Genomic DNA, 18,192 nt, shown 5'->3' with positions numbered 1-18,192 from the left:
TCCATTAAGCTATTCCCAAATTCTGTGAATACACACCCAACAATAAAGTAGAGAAGAATTTTACATTCATTAAAATATCACCATCAATAAGCTGGATAACGAGAACTAGTACAGCGCTGAGAATGAGGCACCAGCCAAGTAACACCTGCTCTGTTGAAGAACAGGGTGAAAACAGAGCAACAGGCGGATCACAGTTTGTAGTTGTAGAACTACAAAGTGTTCCTGTACACATGAATTTGACAATGACAACACGAATGTATTTTGTTTAAGGAGCGGAGGAGAGAGGAAGATGGAATCAAAGGGAGATTCTGTCATTGTTATAAAGCTGTATGACCATGCAGAGTGCAGTCACAAGGTTTAGAGCAGCTTGGCTTACATACCTTTTAGTGCTGTTGTAGGTAGACAGTTAGGGGGAGTGGATATGGAGAGATGGGATGGACAGACACACATATAAATATAAATACAAAAAAAAATACATTCATCAGACGCATGCAAAGACTATAAAACATGACTGGCTTTTAAAAAAAAATGCAGAAACACTTAGGGTAACATAAGCTTAAGAGAGACCCTCTAAGCAACAAAAAATTAAAATAAAAAATTGCAGAGTACAACAGAAAATGCTGCACATGGTTGGGCACAAAAGCATGACAAAGCACACCAACAGACAGAGACACACACTTACGGGTGGAGTGATCTTCCACGTATAGTGGTGAGATTGGAGAAAACTGATAGATCGTGGAGCTCCTCTGGCCAGGACTGAATATTCAAAATGCCTGCAAGACAAAAAAACAAAATCAGAAAAAGACAAATGTATAGAAGTGTCAAAAGTGGAGTAGAACAGTGTATGTGCTACATACAGTACATACAAACACATTGAAGGATCACTGAATTAGGAACACACATCATCCAATTTGTCAGCTTCACTGAACTTACAGGAGCATTTTGTAGTCCATCTGTTTCTGTGCATACTTTGTTTACCTCTTCTCACACTGTTCTTCAATGGTCAGGAGCCCCAAAATACAACCACAGAGCAGATATGATTTAAGAGCTGCATTGACACTGAACGGGGTGGTGATGTGTTAATGTGTGTGGTACTGGTATGAGTAGATCAGACACAGCAGTAGCAGCAAGAGTTTTAAATCACTGGATGTCATTGCTGGACTGACCATGGTCCACCAACCAAAAATATCCAGTCCTTTGTCAACAGATGAAGGACTATAGGACCACCAACTCAGACTGTGCAGAAACAGATGAGCTACTGTCTCTGACTTTATATCTGCGAGGTGGACCAATGAGGTAGGTGTGTCTAACAGAGTGGACAGCAAGTGGATACAGTATTTAAAAACTCTAGCAGCACTGCTGTGTCTGATCCACTCGCACTAGTGCAACATACACAAACATATCACCACCATGCCAGTTTCACTGCAGAGCTCAAATCAAATCGTATCGGCCCTGTGGTGGTCCTGTGGTAGTCCTGACCATTAAAGAACAGTGTGGGAACGGGTAAACAAAGTATGCAGAGAAACAGATGGACTACAGTCTGTTTTAGAACTACAAAGTGCTCCTGTATTGACAATGGAACTGATAAAATGGACAGTGAGTGAAGATACAAGGTCAGAGCTCCTAATCCAGTGATCGTTCAGTGTATATCACAATGTACATATGATGACCAACTTTAATGCTAATATATAATGAAATAGTATTGTACCTGTTATTTCTCGCACAGTGCTAAAGACTTGGAGTTTCTGGGGTTCCAGAGGTGGTATGTTATTATATACATCACTGGAAAAACAGAGCGGAACAAACATTGTCATTAATGAAAATGTCCCAAGAATTCCACATTTGAAATCCATCGTGAATCCTCTTTGCCCTGAGAATGACCTGTTTTTTCTCAAAGCTTTGAGCGGAGACAAATACTTTCTGGTTTGAATAGCTTTCCAAGGCCGAACTGTTCTGCAAGGTGTTCATTAATAGATATTATAAATAATTAACTGGTCAAGTTAACTTGGGTGAAATGCAGTCAGAACAGTTTTGGTCAGTTTTTAAACAAAGGTTAGTTCATTTGGCCTTGTTTACTTTCAGTCTATTTAAAGCAAACTCAAAGTGTAGTAGTAGTTCCCTCCCCAGCACCACATTCCTTTATGTCTCTTTGCACAGATGTAGAGATTAATACACATCACGTTTACAAAAATTATTCTAGAAATCTACTGAGATGTTTTTTTTGGAAACATAAAATCATTAATATTTTTTTTATTACAGAGTCCACTTGGTACCTAAGACTCCCCACATTACACATGATACCACCTACACGAGAGTATCAGGAGCACATGCATCCTCTGAGACATCCTCGCTGCCTCTTGTTTCCAGACAGCTGCTAACAAAATCGACACAGGACAGCTCAACATGCTTGGAGGAGAAAGCTAATGGTACCGATATCTTATGCCAGCTAAGAGTGTGATAAAAAGAAAGGAGAGGACCATTGTACGCTCCCACAGAGAGAGTGAGGGCAGTTGTGCTCTTTTGGACAACAGGCCTCAGATGGCGTAAGCATCACAGGGGATCAGTCGTTCCACTGATACGAAACCTTTATGTTCAAGATTGCACTGCAAGAAAAACCTGCTAGCCTTGTTTTTCCTTTTTCTCTGGAACTAAATGTTTACTTCAAAACCTTTAAAGCGAAGCAGTTTAAATCTATCATGTTCAAATATAACCTCTTATCAAAAGTAGACATCAATAGTAATATGTACATGTATTTTCATTTTCTTGTAATGGAATAATGAAGGGTAGTAATGGAGGGCAGGAAAAAGAAAGAAGAAAAAGGGAATGGGCCTATTTTGGTGGGTCTGGTGCTCAAGATACACATGTCTTGGTGCAATTCCCTCGTTTACTCCCAGATTCATAGGGCTGCATGTAAATAAAATAGATCAGATCCTTGGGGGAGTTCTAACAATGACATCAGGCATCAGTGTCTCTCAGGGATTTAAACATGAAAGATAGAGATTAAAGGAAAAACAAATATTAATTATTCCTCAGTATTTACATGATAAAAGTTCTGAAATATCTATCTTTCGTTTGAGTTCACACCAGTTAATGGAATAAGAAAACAATGACATCCCCAATGTGCAATGGGATATTTTGAAAAAGGACATTAGCCACACATTGGCAGGAAATACTCACCCTTTAATGCCCATGACGAGAAAGTGTAGACTGCCCTTGATCTTAGTACAGTTCACAAAACTGTCAATATTACTAGAGTCTACAGTCTGTCTGTCATTTGCTCCTGTGCCATCACACACTGCAAAATAAAATAGGAAAGAGAGAGAGTTTTACTGAACTTTATTTATGCCATTAGTTCACAGTTCAACAGTTAAACACAGACTCACATAAAAATACTGGTACTAGAGAGAGAGAGAGAGAGAGAGAGAGAGAGATTCTGTGCTAGCTGAATCAAAAGGGAAATGTGAATACATCAGCCCTCCTTACAGAAGGGTGATAAGCAAATACAGCATACTCCAATTAGCTTCTGAAGAACATGTCCTAAAAGCAACATCACACTCTATTTCAATTCATAACAGTCAAACACTGCAATTGTGGCTAAAGTCTGAGAGTGGATGGGCTCTCTTCACCTTTTGGGCAGGGGCCAAGGCACTTCTCACACTGCTTCAGGCCATTCTTCTCGACCTCCCTTTTATCAGGTGGACAGCTACTCACACACGCACTGCCATCCACCACAAAGTGAGCTGTTTTTGTGAGAAAGAGAGATAGCGAGAGTGAGATGAGAAGATGTTCTATATACAGCGAACATGATAGTGAAAGAAATCACTTCCTCCAAGCGACCACATGAGAAATGAACCAATGGGTTTGTGTCCTAATATTAATATAACGATCACTGGTTAAATGCTAGGGGATGCATAGTATTTTTGTTCAACATTTGTTCAACAATTTATGCTAGGTACCAAAGATAAAGATTTTATATCATAAGCATAATTATCATGTCATTCGTCAATCTTCATACACATTGCATCACAGACTTTGTGTACAGCTTCAGTTTATATCACAGTGAGTACTTGGTGTGCTAACGCAGTTGTTCCCACCATTTTTTTGCAGTGACCACCTTTTGCAGATGAGAATATATTTGTTCTAAGTGCGTGGCTTCTCTAATCATCTCAAACCAGCCTCAAAGTGTCACAGCAGTTGACACTAAATTCTGGGAAGTATTTAGATTTTCTGGTGCTGAATTTGTGACCTCTGAGTGGAAAACATTTTTGAGTTTAACGCTCAACAATCAAGGAAAGACTTCTATTGCCATGCTCGCCTGCCACTGTACATCATTAAAACAGAAGTGGCTCTGGATAAGAATTTCAGCAAAATATCATAAAAGTAGTTTTGGAATGTTTGGAAATGGATTGAAAAACCTTTAAGCTCCAGTAAATATAAAGCTATAATTAAGTGCATGATTTCTGGAAGAGATCCTGACCAGCAGTGGTGTGGCAGAGCTGCTTATTTCTGTTGCGCCACTCTCTGCCTTGTGTAACATTGCTAACTCTCAGCAGACTCTTTATTAAATCACTTCACTCCCAAATGCTAACTATGCTAACAATGAACAAAATCTGCTGAGGATCACTTAGCATAACACCAAATTAACAGGCCCTTATTATCAATTATCTACATTAGTCATATTGAATGAAATACTCCTTTAATGAGGGCTTGGACTCAAACTTAAGAACAGACTTTAATTCCACAACATGGACACATGAGCAATGGCAGCTTATGCATCAAAGATTTTTGTTAGCACCCTGTTTCTGCAACACATGCTATTAATGCCTTAAGAATGCATTGTGTTAATGTCATCCACTAAAGATAAAAACATAGAAGATTTTAGGCTGCCCTCCAGGGATAAGCAACATAGCATTATATCAATTTAATTATGAAAATTGACAAGCTTTTCTCCATAAAACATGGCTATTATCAGTTCTTCCTGAGCAACACTACTACAGAGCACATGCATTCAACAACCAAAACCAAAATATGGAATGTGAGTAAATTATGCCAGTATCTGATTTTATTAATTGATTTTTATGCCCTGTGATGGACTAGTGTCCTTTCCAGGGAGTGTCAATCCTACCTGCTCTGTGGGGCTAAGAAAGTATGCAGAGCAACAAATGGACTACAATTTGTAATTGTTTGTAATTGTAGAACTATAAACTGTCCCTATATGGTCAGCTGAGCAGACAAATTGGAAAAGGATTGCAGAATATTACAGGTTTTATCCCCATGAGTTTTTACAGAGGTTTTTTTTTTTTTTTTGACCTGACAGTTTATTTTACTGAACACCTTCCTATAGAGGAAGCTTTGTGTATTTTCTATGCAGTTACAGAACACATAACAGATTCACATTATACTAAGTCTTTTAGTGTCTTGGTGTGTTTGACATTGACCCCCACTGCTATTTGACACTTTCGGTACTTACCAGGGCACTTGGGCACACATACTGATCCGTACTGGTACATAGCATTTGGGTTGGGCTCCAGCTGGAATGTCTGTTTGTTATAGATGAGTGGCTGGGGACAGTGAGACACACAAGCTCCCGAATGGTTCACGTGTCGACACGCCTGAGTCATAGAACAAGCATTCAGATTTTAGCACTTCTTAATAGCTCAACTGCCTTTACAGGTCTTACTTTTATTGTTAATATAACTGCCAAGAGATAAAACATACTGCTTTGCATTTGCTGATGTAGCCAAAAACACCAACAACTGCAAGACAGTGTATCTGTTTTACCACAAAAGGTTCCATAATGCAACTTGTAAGGGATTGGATGGTAAGGTTTGTAAAAGATAATTCCTGAAATTAGCACAGAGAGCCAAGAAGAAAATAGACTATAAGGGCAAATATATTGGTACAAATCCATAAGCATGAATCCATAGCATTAAGCTTTCTTTCACTGGAACTAAGGCGCCTAAACCAGCTTTATATTTGGCACAATGCGGTCAGGCAGGTAATGTTCTAGTAATTACCAAACCCAGACTCATCCATCAGACTCCCAGGTAGAGAAGAGTGATTCATCACTCCAGAGAACACGTTTCAGCTTTACACCACTCTATCTGATGCTTGCATTGTGCTTGTTGATGTAAGACTTTTTTGGCCATGGAAACCCATGCTATGAGGCTCCCAGAACAATGATTTTGTGCTGATGTTAATGCAAGGTTTGGAACTCAGCGACCCCACTTTGCAAATGTATGTGGTCTGTCATTTTGTGGCTGAGTTGCTGTGGTTTCTAAACACTTCCAGTTTTCAATAATACTACTCATGGTTCATCATGGAATATCTAAGAGGGAACAAATTTCACAAACTGACTTGTTTGTCTGACTTGCCGTGGTGGCATCCTATGACAGTACCACACTCAAATTCAGCCAGAACAACTATTCTTTCACAACTGATTTTAAAGGCAGATTGCATGACTAGGTGCTTGATTTTATACATATATGGCAATGGGAATGAATTCAGTGATTAGAAGATTTGTTCCAATAGATTTGTCCATATAGTGTATTATAGTACACTTCAGTGTTTCTCAACAGGCTTTACTTTTAACACTTAATACATTCATAACAACACATCACTCAGCCATGTCTGGAGTCAGGTTTTGTTATTAAATTATGATGTATTCACAGTATGTTACAGACATTTATAATATTAAAATCACATATAATGTTGGTCAACACTAAATTACTTGAACTCTAGACAAAATGATGAGATAAACTATTGAGCAGACTTTGAGATAGAACAGGGGTGATACTCACAAAACAGTCAGTTTCTAGGGGTCCGGTACAGCCTCCTGCACATTCTGTGTTACAACAATCTCGAGGACTGGTCCCAAAACACCGACCATGGCATTGTGGCGCACACACTGTCTTTGTCACTGACACAAAATCACAGAAGGCAGTTAGCCAGAAAAAAGGCCACAGTCAGGCTACTTCACTCTAAAATTCCTTGCATATTACTGCAGCTAAATTACTCTGAAGGACAATATGGAGCCCTTGTAAATCATCCTGAGAGTTAAAAGGTCCTGAAATATTTCTGTAACTACTGCTCCACTCACAGATCTGACACTGATCCTTATTTGGACCCCAGCAATATCCTTTACAGTCAGTATGACACAACTCTGTAGACAGAATACACACAAGACACACATATGAACAAATGATCTAAACAACTTTAAATCAAAGAGATATATTTAGGACACAGTGATGTCAATCTAATAAATACTCACCTCGCTTGCCATTGTCATCGATCTCAATCCGGGCATTGCTGTCTTGTACAATGTCCTGCCAGTTGATCCAGGGCGCATAGCTTAGTTGTCTGTTGGTTACGATCTGTACTCCCCCCTCCAGGATCTCTGGAGTGTGAAAAGGTATATTTATCCATCAAATAATTTCATTAAACTCAGGTGATGCAAACATTTTTGAAAGCTTTTTTAAATATGTTGGTATTAATGGCTTCTACTTTCCAGGGTTAAGAAAATGACAAAATAGTGAAAAGAGAGAGAGAGAGAGAGAGAGAGAGAGAGAGAGAGAGAGAGAGAGAAAGGCAATCTCTACAATATGCAAACCATGCAATAATGTGTATTGTTGCTGTCCAAAGAAAAACATGTATCTCCATTTTATTGGGGTTTTTTTTGGACCAATAGAAATGCTCCAAAATGACTTGGAATAAAATCTTTTTACATTGAAGTCCACTAAAATTTAAGGTTTTATTTTTCCCGTTATCCTATAAAGATACTATTTTGGAGACACATGTTTAACTTTGTAATAAACAGGAATGTGTAGTATTTTTGAAATGTAATAACATTTTTAACGACAATAAAATATCTGGCAGCTGAAACATGACAGGACTACTTTCTCTTCCAGGTAACAATCAGCTTGACATTTTCTAGAATTCTTGGAAGGAGCTAAGGCGCAAAACCGCAACGAGATTATCACTCTTTTCCACGCATCGCTGCCAGTACTCTTGACTAGCCTCAACACGCACTCATTGCCAGTAATGAGAAGTGTGCTGTGGGAATTGTGTGTTCAAAACCTCAAACGTACAACCACCCACACAAACCTACACACACACACACACACCTAAGTGTTTCCTATGTGTACCTCTCTCATCACCACGTGATAAACTTTGTGATCACCATGTGATTCCAAATATTTTGTGTGATGTCACAGCCTTTGTGTCCTACCTTATTTTTCATGCAGTGAAATGCTAAAAGTCTTACCAACACTTCCTAGCAACTTGCTATCTTTATATGTCATTTTAGAATGTTAAAATATACACAGTATCAATCTATTCCACAATACTGATACAAAATTGCAAAATGCATTTATAAAAACTACTAATGAGCTAGTTATCATACTGAAACCAGTCAAACACCACATACAGAAACTTACAGAAACAATGTCCATTCTCTCAGCTCCACTGAACACACAGGAGCACTTTGTAGTCCATCTGTTGCTTTGTGTACTTTGTTCTCCCCCTTTCACCCTGTTCTTCAACCGTCAGGACCCCCACAGGACCAACACAGAGCAGGTATGTATCGTGCTGGTATGAGTGGATCTGACACAGCAGTGCTGCTTGAATCTTAAAATACTGTGTCCACTCTGGTAGACACACCTACCTCATTGGTTTACCTTGCAGATGTAAAGTCAGAGACAGTAGCTCCTCAGTGGACACAGAACGCTGTTGATTGGATATCTTTGATTTGTGGACTATTCTCAGTCCAACAGTGACACTGAGGGCTTTACAAACCCCAGCAGCACTGCTGTGTCTGATCCACTAGTACCAGCACAACACACCAACACCACATCAGTGTCACTACAGCGCCACTCAAATCATACCTACTCTGTGTGAGGTCCTGACCATTGAAGAGCAAGGTGGAAATAATGTATACAGAGCAACAGGTGAACTACAGTCTGTAACTGTAGAACCACTAACTGTGGACAGTGGGGCTAAGAGGATGGACAGTGAGTGTAGAAACAAGGAGGTGGGCATAATGTTATGGCTGATCAGTGTATAACATAATTTTTCACAGCATGAGTGTGTCCTGTTACGAGTTAGATTTATTACAACATCAGATCTTGCTTTTTCTGCAGATATATTATTATTAGATATAATATTATTATATTATACAAAACGCTCACACACACTAGTACACTAGGGGCAGTGAGCACGCACACACTCAAAATCAAGCCCAAGTCCTGCACAGCTGGTTATTAGTCAGTTTTGCTTGAGCAGAGAACTGACTGAACTCCAGCCCTCCACACACAGACTTTAAGGCCCCTGATGTGTGCTGTGTTTTAAAGTGTGATACTGCCACCTAGTCACCCATCTTTACCTGTGAATACAGCTTTAAGCATCTCACAAACACCCTCTTTTCTATCATTTCTTCCACATGCTCCATATCTGTCTGTACCATTGGTCTAACCTGTGAGATGAGTGAGACCCAGATCCTTTAGGCCGTACGAGCTCTCGTAGTTGAGGAAGACGGACAAGGCCCAGGTGTTATCATAAAGGGTGCTGCCACGGATTACCCTGAGCTGCCCCAGTGGCAGCTGGCTGAACTGGTTTGTGGCGATGAGGACATAGCCTGTCACCTCCCGGATTCGCTGTAGGCAGATAGAAAGCAATCAAGGATGTGTGTATGGAGCACTCTGGAATGCAGGAGCTCTGAACCCAGGTTTTGAAAAACAAGTAAAAAGATTTCAACTACTTTGCTTGGAGGACTGTTTAAAAAATAAGTTCGTTGAATGCCCCATTCAAGTTTCATGCTAAACACATGCTAGCAATTTAATCTCTCTCACTGTAACTTTAAGATACCTGAGGTATGTTTAAAGACTGAATACATAGCTACTTTCTTCAACTGTCGTTGCAATATGCAATATGCTAATAAATTCTAAATAAACAAAAATGTTTGTGCACACTATTTCTTTCCTCTCTTCCAGACGTGTTTCTTTATGTGTTTTCAGAAGTCAGGAAATACACATAATCCAGCACATGCACAAAGCACTTGCAACATGAATCAGAAGAAATCATTCTGTACCTATGGTTGCATTATTTAAGTAAAATATTAAAACATTCTGAACATAAGTATTACTTTTGTCTGAGAACATTTGTGCTTGGACTTCTGTTTTTCCAAATGTCACTATGTTTTTAGAAACCTAAATACTACAGTGTTGTTGTTTTAAAAATATTATACAGAACTGCTGTGTGAACTGAACCGAATCAAGTGTATGTAAGTCACAAGGTTTCCTTACTCCTAGGAAAGAGAAGTCAAAGTCTCGCTCCATTTGGGTGATTTCCAGATTGCCGATGATGATTTCACAGTTGTTGTAGTGTACCTTCAGGTTATTGTAGTGCTGGAAAGGGCTTTCCGTAAAACTGAGCCCATTTTTGGTACCTAGGCAAACTGTCAGGGTAAAAAAGAGAGAGAGAATATATATAAATATAAATAATATCATTGTCCTGAATAACTTCAACAGCATTTAAAAAATAATACAAACCATGGTGCACCAGAGATCAATGACCTATACACAGACCAGTATAGTGCCCAGTTCTTTGTCTTATCTCCACTTGGCCAGCAGGAATACAGACCCAATTGTAATTCCCTCTTCTGAAACTGGAGAATGGTATCATAAACGGCCCAGATGAGATGAACACAGACACTTTGAAGTAGCACAAAGCCTTCTCTGCACATATATGCACACACAGACACAAGGTCAGTGGCATGGTGAAGGAGAGATCAAAGGTGAAAGGGGTCACAGGAACGCTACAGGCCAGTGTTTGCGGCACAAGGACTTGCTGTGCTGTAAAAGCCAAACGGCAGCAGAAAACAGCATCAATCAAGCATTGGCCTGAGGGAGGATTCTGCATTCTAGTCCCTATTTATGGGCGAACACAAGCGTGCACTCATGTTCACTTTCCCTGTCTCTCTCGTCCTCTCCCTCTGAGCACAAAGCTAGGGGTCAGTTTCCCCAGACAGCGATTAAGCCTAGTCCAACACAGCACAGGATTCTGCAAGAGGATTCCCCATCAAAAGAAAAGAGTCTTCAGGTCTGAGCTTAGACCCTGTCTAGGAAACGAATCCAATAACATTCCAAGAAGGCCATAGAGCCATAACAGTTGTGAGTACTGCAGTGTGTTGCTGTGTGAGACAGATCCTGGCATCAGTGTGCTGCATGCTCATGTGTTTGAGTGGAGCTTAATACGCCAGCTGAATTACAATAAGAGAAAGCACTAGGCTTATTATTGAGGGAATGAAGGATAAGGAGCTGAGACAATTCAAAACAGGTTCCATAAATGCAGCATGCACCTGCAGATTAATACTCTGCTTAATATACAAGTGAACTCTTTAAACTAACTTTCAGCTGTCAGAGCATAACAGATCCATCAATATTTGACCTTACAAAATAACACCTGCACATTTTTATACTAGGGCCAATACCAATGGACCAAAATAAATAGAAGCAAAATGTTATATTGATTTACCCAGAACGTCTGAACATTTTCCCCTTCTTCTATAAAATTTCTATTCCTAGACACATGGTTTTCGTAAAACACTAATAACAGTTCAGCATTTAGCAGACTCTCCTGCTGCTAATCAGGTTATAGATGAAATTGAACATAGTATATGAGCCTTAGCCAATATATTAAACACCTCAGCCCCTCACAACTGCGGTTAAAAAGGAAATTGTCCAAAATCATTGCCTTATTTGCAAACCTTCATTTTTGTTAGCAGTGCAAACCATGAATTAGGCCACTGAATGTATTATTTGCATGTAAACATTTCAGTTTGAAAGTGCATGAATACAAAACTGGACTTTTAATTTATTTATTTCTTTTATCATAGCTTATTTAATTTAACTTAACTACATTGAGATCACACACTGCCTGCCTATAGAAATGCACATTTCTTGGCTAAAATCTCAACCAAGCCTCAACTTGTCAAAAATAATTGTATTATATTTTATGAATTATTTAGGGATACGTTTTATACTTACATAAAACATTCATTCATTCATTATCTATAACCCTTATCCAGTTGAGGGTCATGGTGGGTCCAGAGCCTACGTGGAATCATTTGGCGCAAGGCGGGAATACACCCTGGAGGGGGGCCGGTCCTTCACAGGGCAACACACACACTCACACCTACGGACACTTTTTGAGTCGCCAATCCACCGACCAACGTGTGTTTTTGGACTGTGGGAGGAAACCGGAGCACCCGGAGGAAACCCACACAGACACAGGGAGAACACATCACACTCCTCACAGACAGTCACCCGGAGGAAACCCACGCAGACACAGGGAGAACACACCACACTCCTCACAGACAGTCACCCGGAGGAAACCCAAGAAGACACAGGGAGAACACATCACACTCCTCACAGACAGTCACCCGGAGGAAACCCGCACAGACACAGAGAGAACACACTACACTCCTCACAGACAGTCACCCGGAGGAAACCCGCGCAGACACAGAGAGAACACACCATACTCCTCACAGACAGTCACCCGGAAGAAACCTGCACAGACACAGGGAGAACACACCACACTCCTCACTGACATTCACCCAGAGGAAACCCATGCAGACACAGGGAGAAGACACCACACTCCTCACAGACAGTCATCCGGAGCGGGACTAGAACCCACAACCTCCAGGTCCCTGGAGCTGTGTGACTGCAACACTACCTACTGCACCACCGTGCCGCATATTACATAAAACATAAATTTGATATTTTCACCACTTTGTTAAACCATACCCTCAGGCATGAAAAGAACCGCCATACTTTTAAAAGAATGCTAAACAAGTGTTTACATTGGACCACAACACTAGGAAGTGTCTTTTGGAAGGAAAGGCATGAAAGGATAGAGAGTGAGTTTGGTTTTACGGGTAATTTGAAAGAGTGAAATGACTCTTTACGCTTCTGATTCTTGGTTGTTGTTGTTAGCTCAGAGACCCAAGCAGGCATTCCTAATAAACAAAGCTCAGGATTGTCACATAGCTATAAATGTGCTGTCTGTTAATGTGTACTGGCAATGTGTGTGTGTGTGTGTGTGTGTCTGTGAATACAGACTTGTCTTTATGCATTTTCTTGTCTGAAAAATCAGACAAAACAATTTAAGCAATGTCCTGTTTTTTGTTGTTTTTCTTACGGATTAAAGAATTTCCTTTCTGTTGCTGTGGTTAAGATTAAATTTAGAATTAACTTGTGTAGAAAATTGTTTTCATGCATAAATTATATATAATTTTATTATAAAGCTCTGCAAATTAATGACTACACTTTCATTTACAGAACTTACAGTCAAGCTCTCTGAAAAGGAAACGGGTTTTATAAGAGCTTTCTCCAGGACTAGCGTTTAGTTTTTCAAAGATATCTACAAAGATATTTCTCCTTTTGTTTTGGTTTCCTTTTCTCAGTGAAGGCTCATTGACAGCTCAGCATATTTTTAGACCTATCTTTTAAATATTTTCTAAGCTGCACTTCTGAAAACATTCTAAACTTGCATTTCATATGTAAGTCAATTACATCTCCTGTGTAATACCTAATAAAAAAATAAAGAACTGGGACTTGTTGAGTGGAATGGAAATATATGAAGGACAGTATTTGATTTTTTTCCAAGGAACTGTATAATGCATTTATATTTAACACATGAGACATATATATGAAACCATATCCTGACACTGTATGGAAACAAGAATGTCTGTTTTTGCGTGTATGTGTGTGTGTGTGTGTGTGCACGTGCATGTGTTTGTGTGTGAATGAGTCTCTGCATTAGCAGGACTGAGATCATAGCTGCAGACAATAGGGCGAGTGTAAGGGCACCAGTCTATCAACAGAAGGAGCAGGGGCGGGCGACAGGAAGAGATAGGGACACCATCTAAAAGTGGCCACTCTCTGCTCGCTCCCACTGCCTGCAGTCAACACTGGTCCTTTCTTCATGGACCACCACTTTTACGTTCCTCTACACTGCTCATGCAGCCGCAACTGCAGCAATGCCCATAATTCACCATAGCTCATGAATCACTCAGTAGGGGGGCTTTAATTGGAGCGAGGCTCAGTCAGTAATGCAGTTTGAACATTAGGCATTTAAGGCTTTTTCTACATCTCATGACAGACCAGTCACCGCTGTAGCTCTGTCTCAGTCAGCACTGTTGTAAGCCTTATGGAAGTACATTAACATTCACATAATACCATTCACAATCACTATCTGAATATACACACCCAGTGAGTCTTGTCAGGATCAGAGGTCTTATATTCCTCCAATGTATAGTATCTATACAATAATGTAAATCAGTTAGAGACACACCAGAGTCTATTTATTCTCCAGACAAGATCATTAAGTATTAAAAGAACATTAGGTAATACTTTTACTTTAAAGTTACATCTTCAAAATCACTGGGATGCTCCACTGACCCGTAATAGAGAGAACAGAGCCTCTGTTTTTGCCACCCTGGGCTCACCACTTTAGAAAATGCACTATGTAAATATTGTAGGAGGGTAGAAACCACCTTCTCAGTCTCCCTTGATTTCAGGAAAGATCTTTAAAAATTAAGGAATTACAAGAACAATAGGAACTAGGAACACTTTCCCAGTTTTTTTTTAAGTTTATGTTACATTAGGAATTTTACATTGCAGAATATTTTTCTCTCAGCATTTACAAGAGCATTTAATTTGTTTTGAAAATGTATATATAAAAACATTTTAAGACAAGTACATGCAGATATGACTCATGGATATCATAAGCTCATTGCTTTTAGAAGAAAGCCTATAACGTCACTTGAACTCACAGAGTCAATATTAGTTCAGTGAGGGAGTGGCAGTGTTGCAGGAAACAATGCAGTGAATCCAGCAATCCACACACCTCATATAGAGCAAAAGTCACTACCAGCTGATAATCAGAATCCAGAATTAGAGGCAATGACATACAGACTCAGAGAGAGAGAGAGAGAGAGAAAGAGAGAGACAGAGGGAGAGAGAGAGCAAGAGCTGGAAGATCCTGGAAGAGTAAACAGACTCTTGTGGAATATTATTAGCAAGCACAGACACTGAACACACAGGGTAATTCATCGTGATTTTGTATTTCACAAGGCCATAACAGGCAACTTGTACATCACGATATGCTTCTAAATGTCCACGTTCACCCCTGCACATTAAAAGCCACGTTCATAAATAAATTGAAAGAATTTAATAAAATTCAGAAGACGTTTCCTCACCATTTGCTGATCTCCAGTCTGTTTGTGCACTGGAAAATAGTCTAAAGTATTTACAAGCCCCAGAGTCAATAAATGTGTTAAAAAAAAACAAAGAGGCTCATCCTGTTTGCTAGGTTTTCTCTTTCTACAAACAGCAGAGAAAAAGCATCTGGAGATTTTTAGATGAAGAAGGAACCTCAAAATGTTGTAAATCATGAAAAGACATGAGGATATTGTTTTATTCCTGCTACATTATTTGTGTTGTTTCAGATTACTTAATGTGAAACCAATTTTAAGTTGGGAAGACTCCTAACTGCATGAAAGTAAACAGACAGAAAGTGTTAAAAAACTACAAATGAGGTTCTGTAGTCATATTTAACAGTGAATAAAAACTTACAAACAGCAACGTACAAACAGCATTCTTTTTCTTAAACATACCATTCCACCTTAAAAAATGCAGAGCTTCTGAACATAAACACACCAGAAAGAAAAGCAGTTGCCCAGAATCTTCGATATTGCCTTCAACTACAGATATATTCTCTGAATTATACACCAAACCAATTATACGCCACACCGATTACAAATCACATTAATTAAACACTTCACAGTATCAGATTAACATTTTACTCATTACTAAATTTCAACACTGAGTAGTCAGCATGACCCCCAACGGGTACCTTCAAAATCCCTGAACCTGGAAATCATGTTGTCATGTGGTACCCTTTTTCGAAAAAAGGTGTCTTCAAAATTTTTAAAAGTGTAGCCCCAGAAGACACGTTTGTCACCTAAAGAACTATCCAATGTGATGTTGTTTAAAGGAAGGTGTTAAAATTTCACCACACCAGTGGTACAGCACATTTTAGCTTATATCTGACCCAACCAACCTGCTCCAGATCACAGAGACTGATAATGCACTAAGGAGCTGGAACAAGAGGGTTTGCCGGGCTGTGAATACCTGAACCTGTACAATCTCAGGGAGCACTGAGGCACCTGAGACATCCAAAGATCTTCATTATTGGACCAGTCTGGCTTGACCCGTTGGCCTGGTATCCATTTAAATCTAGTCATCAATCCACTGTATTTTCCGTGTCCAGAAAATGGGGATTTGAGCTTTTGAAATAGGCTTTTCGCATATTGTCTCTGACCAATGGAACTTTACAGAACTTCTTTAATTAAAGTTAAGTTAAAGGGTTTTTTCTATGTAATATTTTGGAGCATTTCTAGTGGTCCATTCATCAAGGATTTTTCACACAATGTGAAGGACAGCTGTGTTCAAATTATGACCTAAACTAAAAATCCACAAATATGAAGATACATGTTTTTCTTTGAACAGCGTTGATATGAACTTGATGGAACTCATGGAAATATATATATATATATTTTAAGATTTTTTACTCTGGCTCAAGCTTCTCACATCTAATGGACATCCTCAAAATGATTGGCTTCACTTTTGTAAAGGTCTTTGTGCTCACTGTGGTATCTGCACAGATAGGATCCAAGGACCGGAAACAGAGCAATGTCTGTGTCATTCCATCAGTATTTGATACCCATCTCAAGCCTGTCATGTTGCCAAACAAGAGCAGCAGGAAGACGTGACGATCGCTCTCAGGCTGAGAATGACAGTCATAGCTTGAGGAAGCTGCCATTATCATTCTCAACCTCTAAGCAGGCCATAGTTCTATAACCTTGAGTGTCGCATCTGATTAAAGCTTTGTTTTATGGTGGGGCAATCCAGATTTGCACTGCGCTCTGTTGCTGTGCCAGTTTACGACCCCCCGTGACACGGCAGTGCCAGCAGCAAAATAAGTGATATATTAGCACAATCAGGGACGCTGATTACTGCACGTTAATGCTCAGCACCTTTCTCAGAGTCAAAGTTCTCTGAGGAAAAGGAGCATTTGTTTTTTGTCGAAAGGAAACAGGGATGAATAAGGAGGGGCCAGGTTAATCATTCTAGGACTGTCAATATATCCACTCCAAATGATTCACTCCTGGGTGGTACCACTAATGAGCCCTTCAGCTTAGTCTACTCACGCTTGTCATCGTATTGACACAAATTGTTACGAGCTCCAAACAGAATGAGATAATGGCCGCTTGGTTGTTGTCATAACCAAGTCCTGAATGTGTATTTATGGTCCCGATCAAGCACATCATGTCCAGCATGGACAGAAAGGGAAGTTAAGACATTTTAGCTTCTGTTAGTCCTCGAAAAGCCCAGCAATGCCATCTAAGCAGAGCTCAGGTCACAGAGCAGCATGTTAGGAGCCTGCCAGGTTCTTATCTCTGATCGGGATGTGGTAATAGGGTATCTGTTCTTCTCAAAGATTTACTAAAGGCAGGTACAACTGAACTTTGAAAAGTTTCATAGATTCTCAGGCTCATGAGTCAGAGCTAAGAATAACACTAAGCTGCTACAACACACCTTACTCTGGTGAAAAGACAAGAAACTCGCATGTGAATTAAGAGCCAGTTGAAGCCATAAGGAGGACAAAGTATTTTCCAAATCAATGGCTTATTTTCTGTCATGACTATTTAATGGGATATTTGTGAAGAACATCCCGTAGAACTACAACTCTTTGGTGTAAATAGTAACTCTTGGAAAAGGGTTTCTATGAAGGTCCATTAGATTAGGCAGAAATCTCACAAATCAGTTTCAACCATGTTATATTATATACCATGAAGAATTGAAGATGGAGAAGGTATCTCTCATGTTTCTCACTTATTTCTCATTTGTGTCTCTTGTGTAGAATTTGTTTTGGAAAAAGTAGAAGATGGAAAAGCAGATTAGATCAGAGTCTGTCATTAATAGCGACATTTGTAGCTAATATAACCTGAAGGTACAGCTGCACTGGTTTCTTATTCAGGCTTGTTATCTCCACAGTCAGGAACTCATTTCTACAGACTCCTCTGTAAGATCCAGAGTGGGCCACTCTGTCATCAATTCTGATATAATTACA

At 39.6% G+C, this 18,192-nt stretch overlaps 1 protein-coding gene across 1 annotated transcript in view; it reads right to left on the bottom strand.

Annotated features, from left to right (window-relative positions):
• The window catches only part of erbb3b (erb-b2 receptor tyrosine kinase 3b), a 30,869-nt gene that overhangs the window by 11,293 nt on the left and 1,384 nt on the right, over positions 1 to 18,192 (bottom strand). Inside the window, exons 2-11 of the mRNA XM_066670263.1 lie at positions 10,299 to 10,450; positions 9,470 to 9,650; positions 7,271 to 7,396; positions 7,100 to 7,162; positions 6,801 to 6,919; positions 5,471 to 5,612; positions 3,627 to 3,740; positions 3,178 to 3,295; positions 1,709 to 1,782; positions 683 to 773 (exon numbers count right to left, since the gene is read on the bottom strand). Of these exons, the coding sequence (XP_066526360.1) occupies positions 683 to 773; positions 1,709 to 1,782; positions 3,178 to 3,295; positions 3,627 to 3,740; positions 5,471 to 5,612; positions 6,801 to 6,919; positions 7,100 to 7,162; positions 7,271 to 7,396; positions 9,470 to 9,650; positions 10,299 to 10,450 (1,180 nt within the window). The remainder of the gene's footprint in view (positions 1 to 682; positions 774 to 1,708; positions 1,783 to 3,177; positions 3,296 to 3,626; positions 3,741 to 5,470; positions 5,613 to 6,800; positions 6,920 to 7,099; positions 7,163 to 7,270; positions 7,397 to 9,469; positions 9,651 to 10,298; positions 10,451 to 18,192) is intronic.

This window comes from Hoplias malabaricus, chromosome 5 (assembly GCF_029633855.1).
Source record: "Hoplias malabaricus isolate fHopMal1 chromosome 5, fHopMal1.hap1, whole genome shotgun sequence".
NCBI classification, from domain to species: Eukaryota; Metazoa; Chordata; class Actinopteri; order Characiformes; family Erythrinidae; genus Hoplias; species Hoplias malabaricus.
Note: the sequence above shows the minus strand (reverse complement) of the source record. Positions and strands in the feature narration are given on the sequence as shown.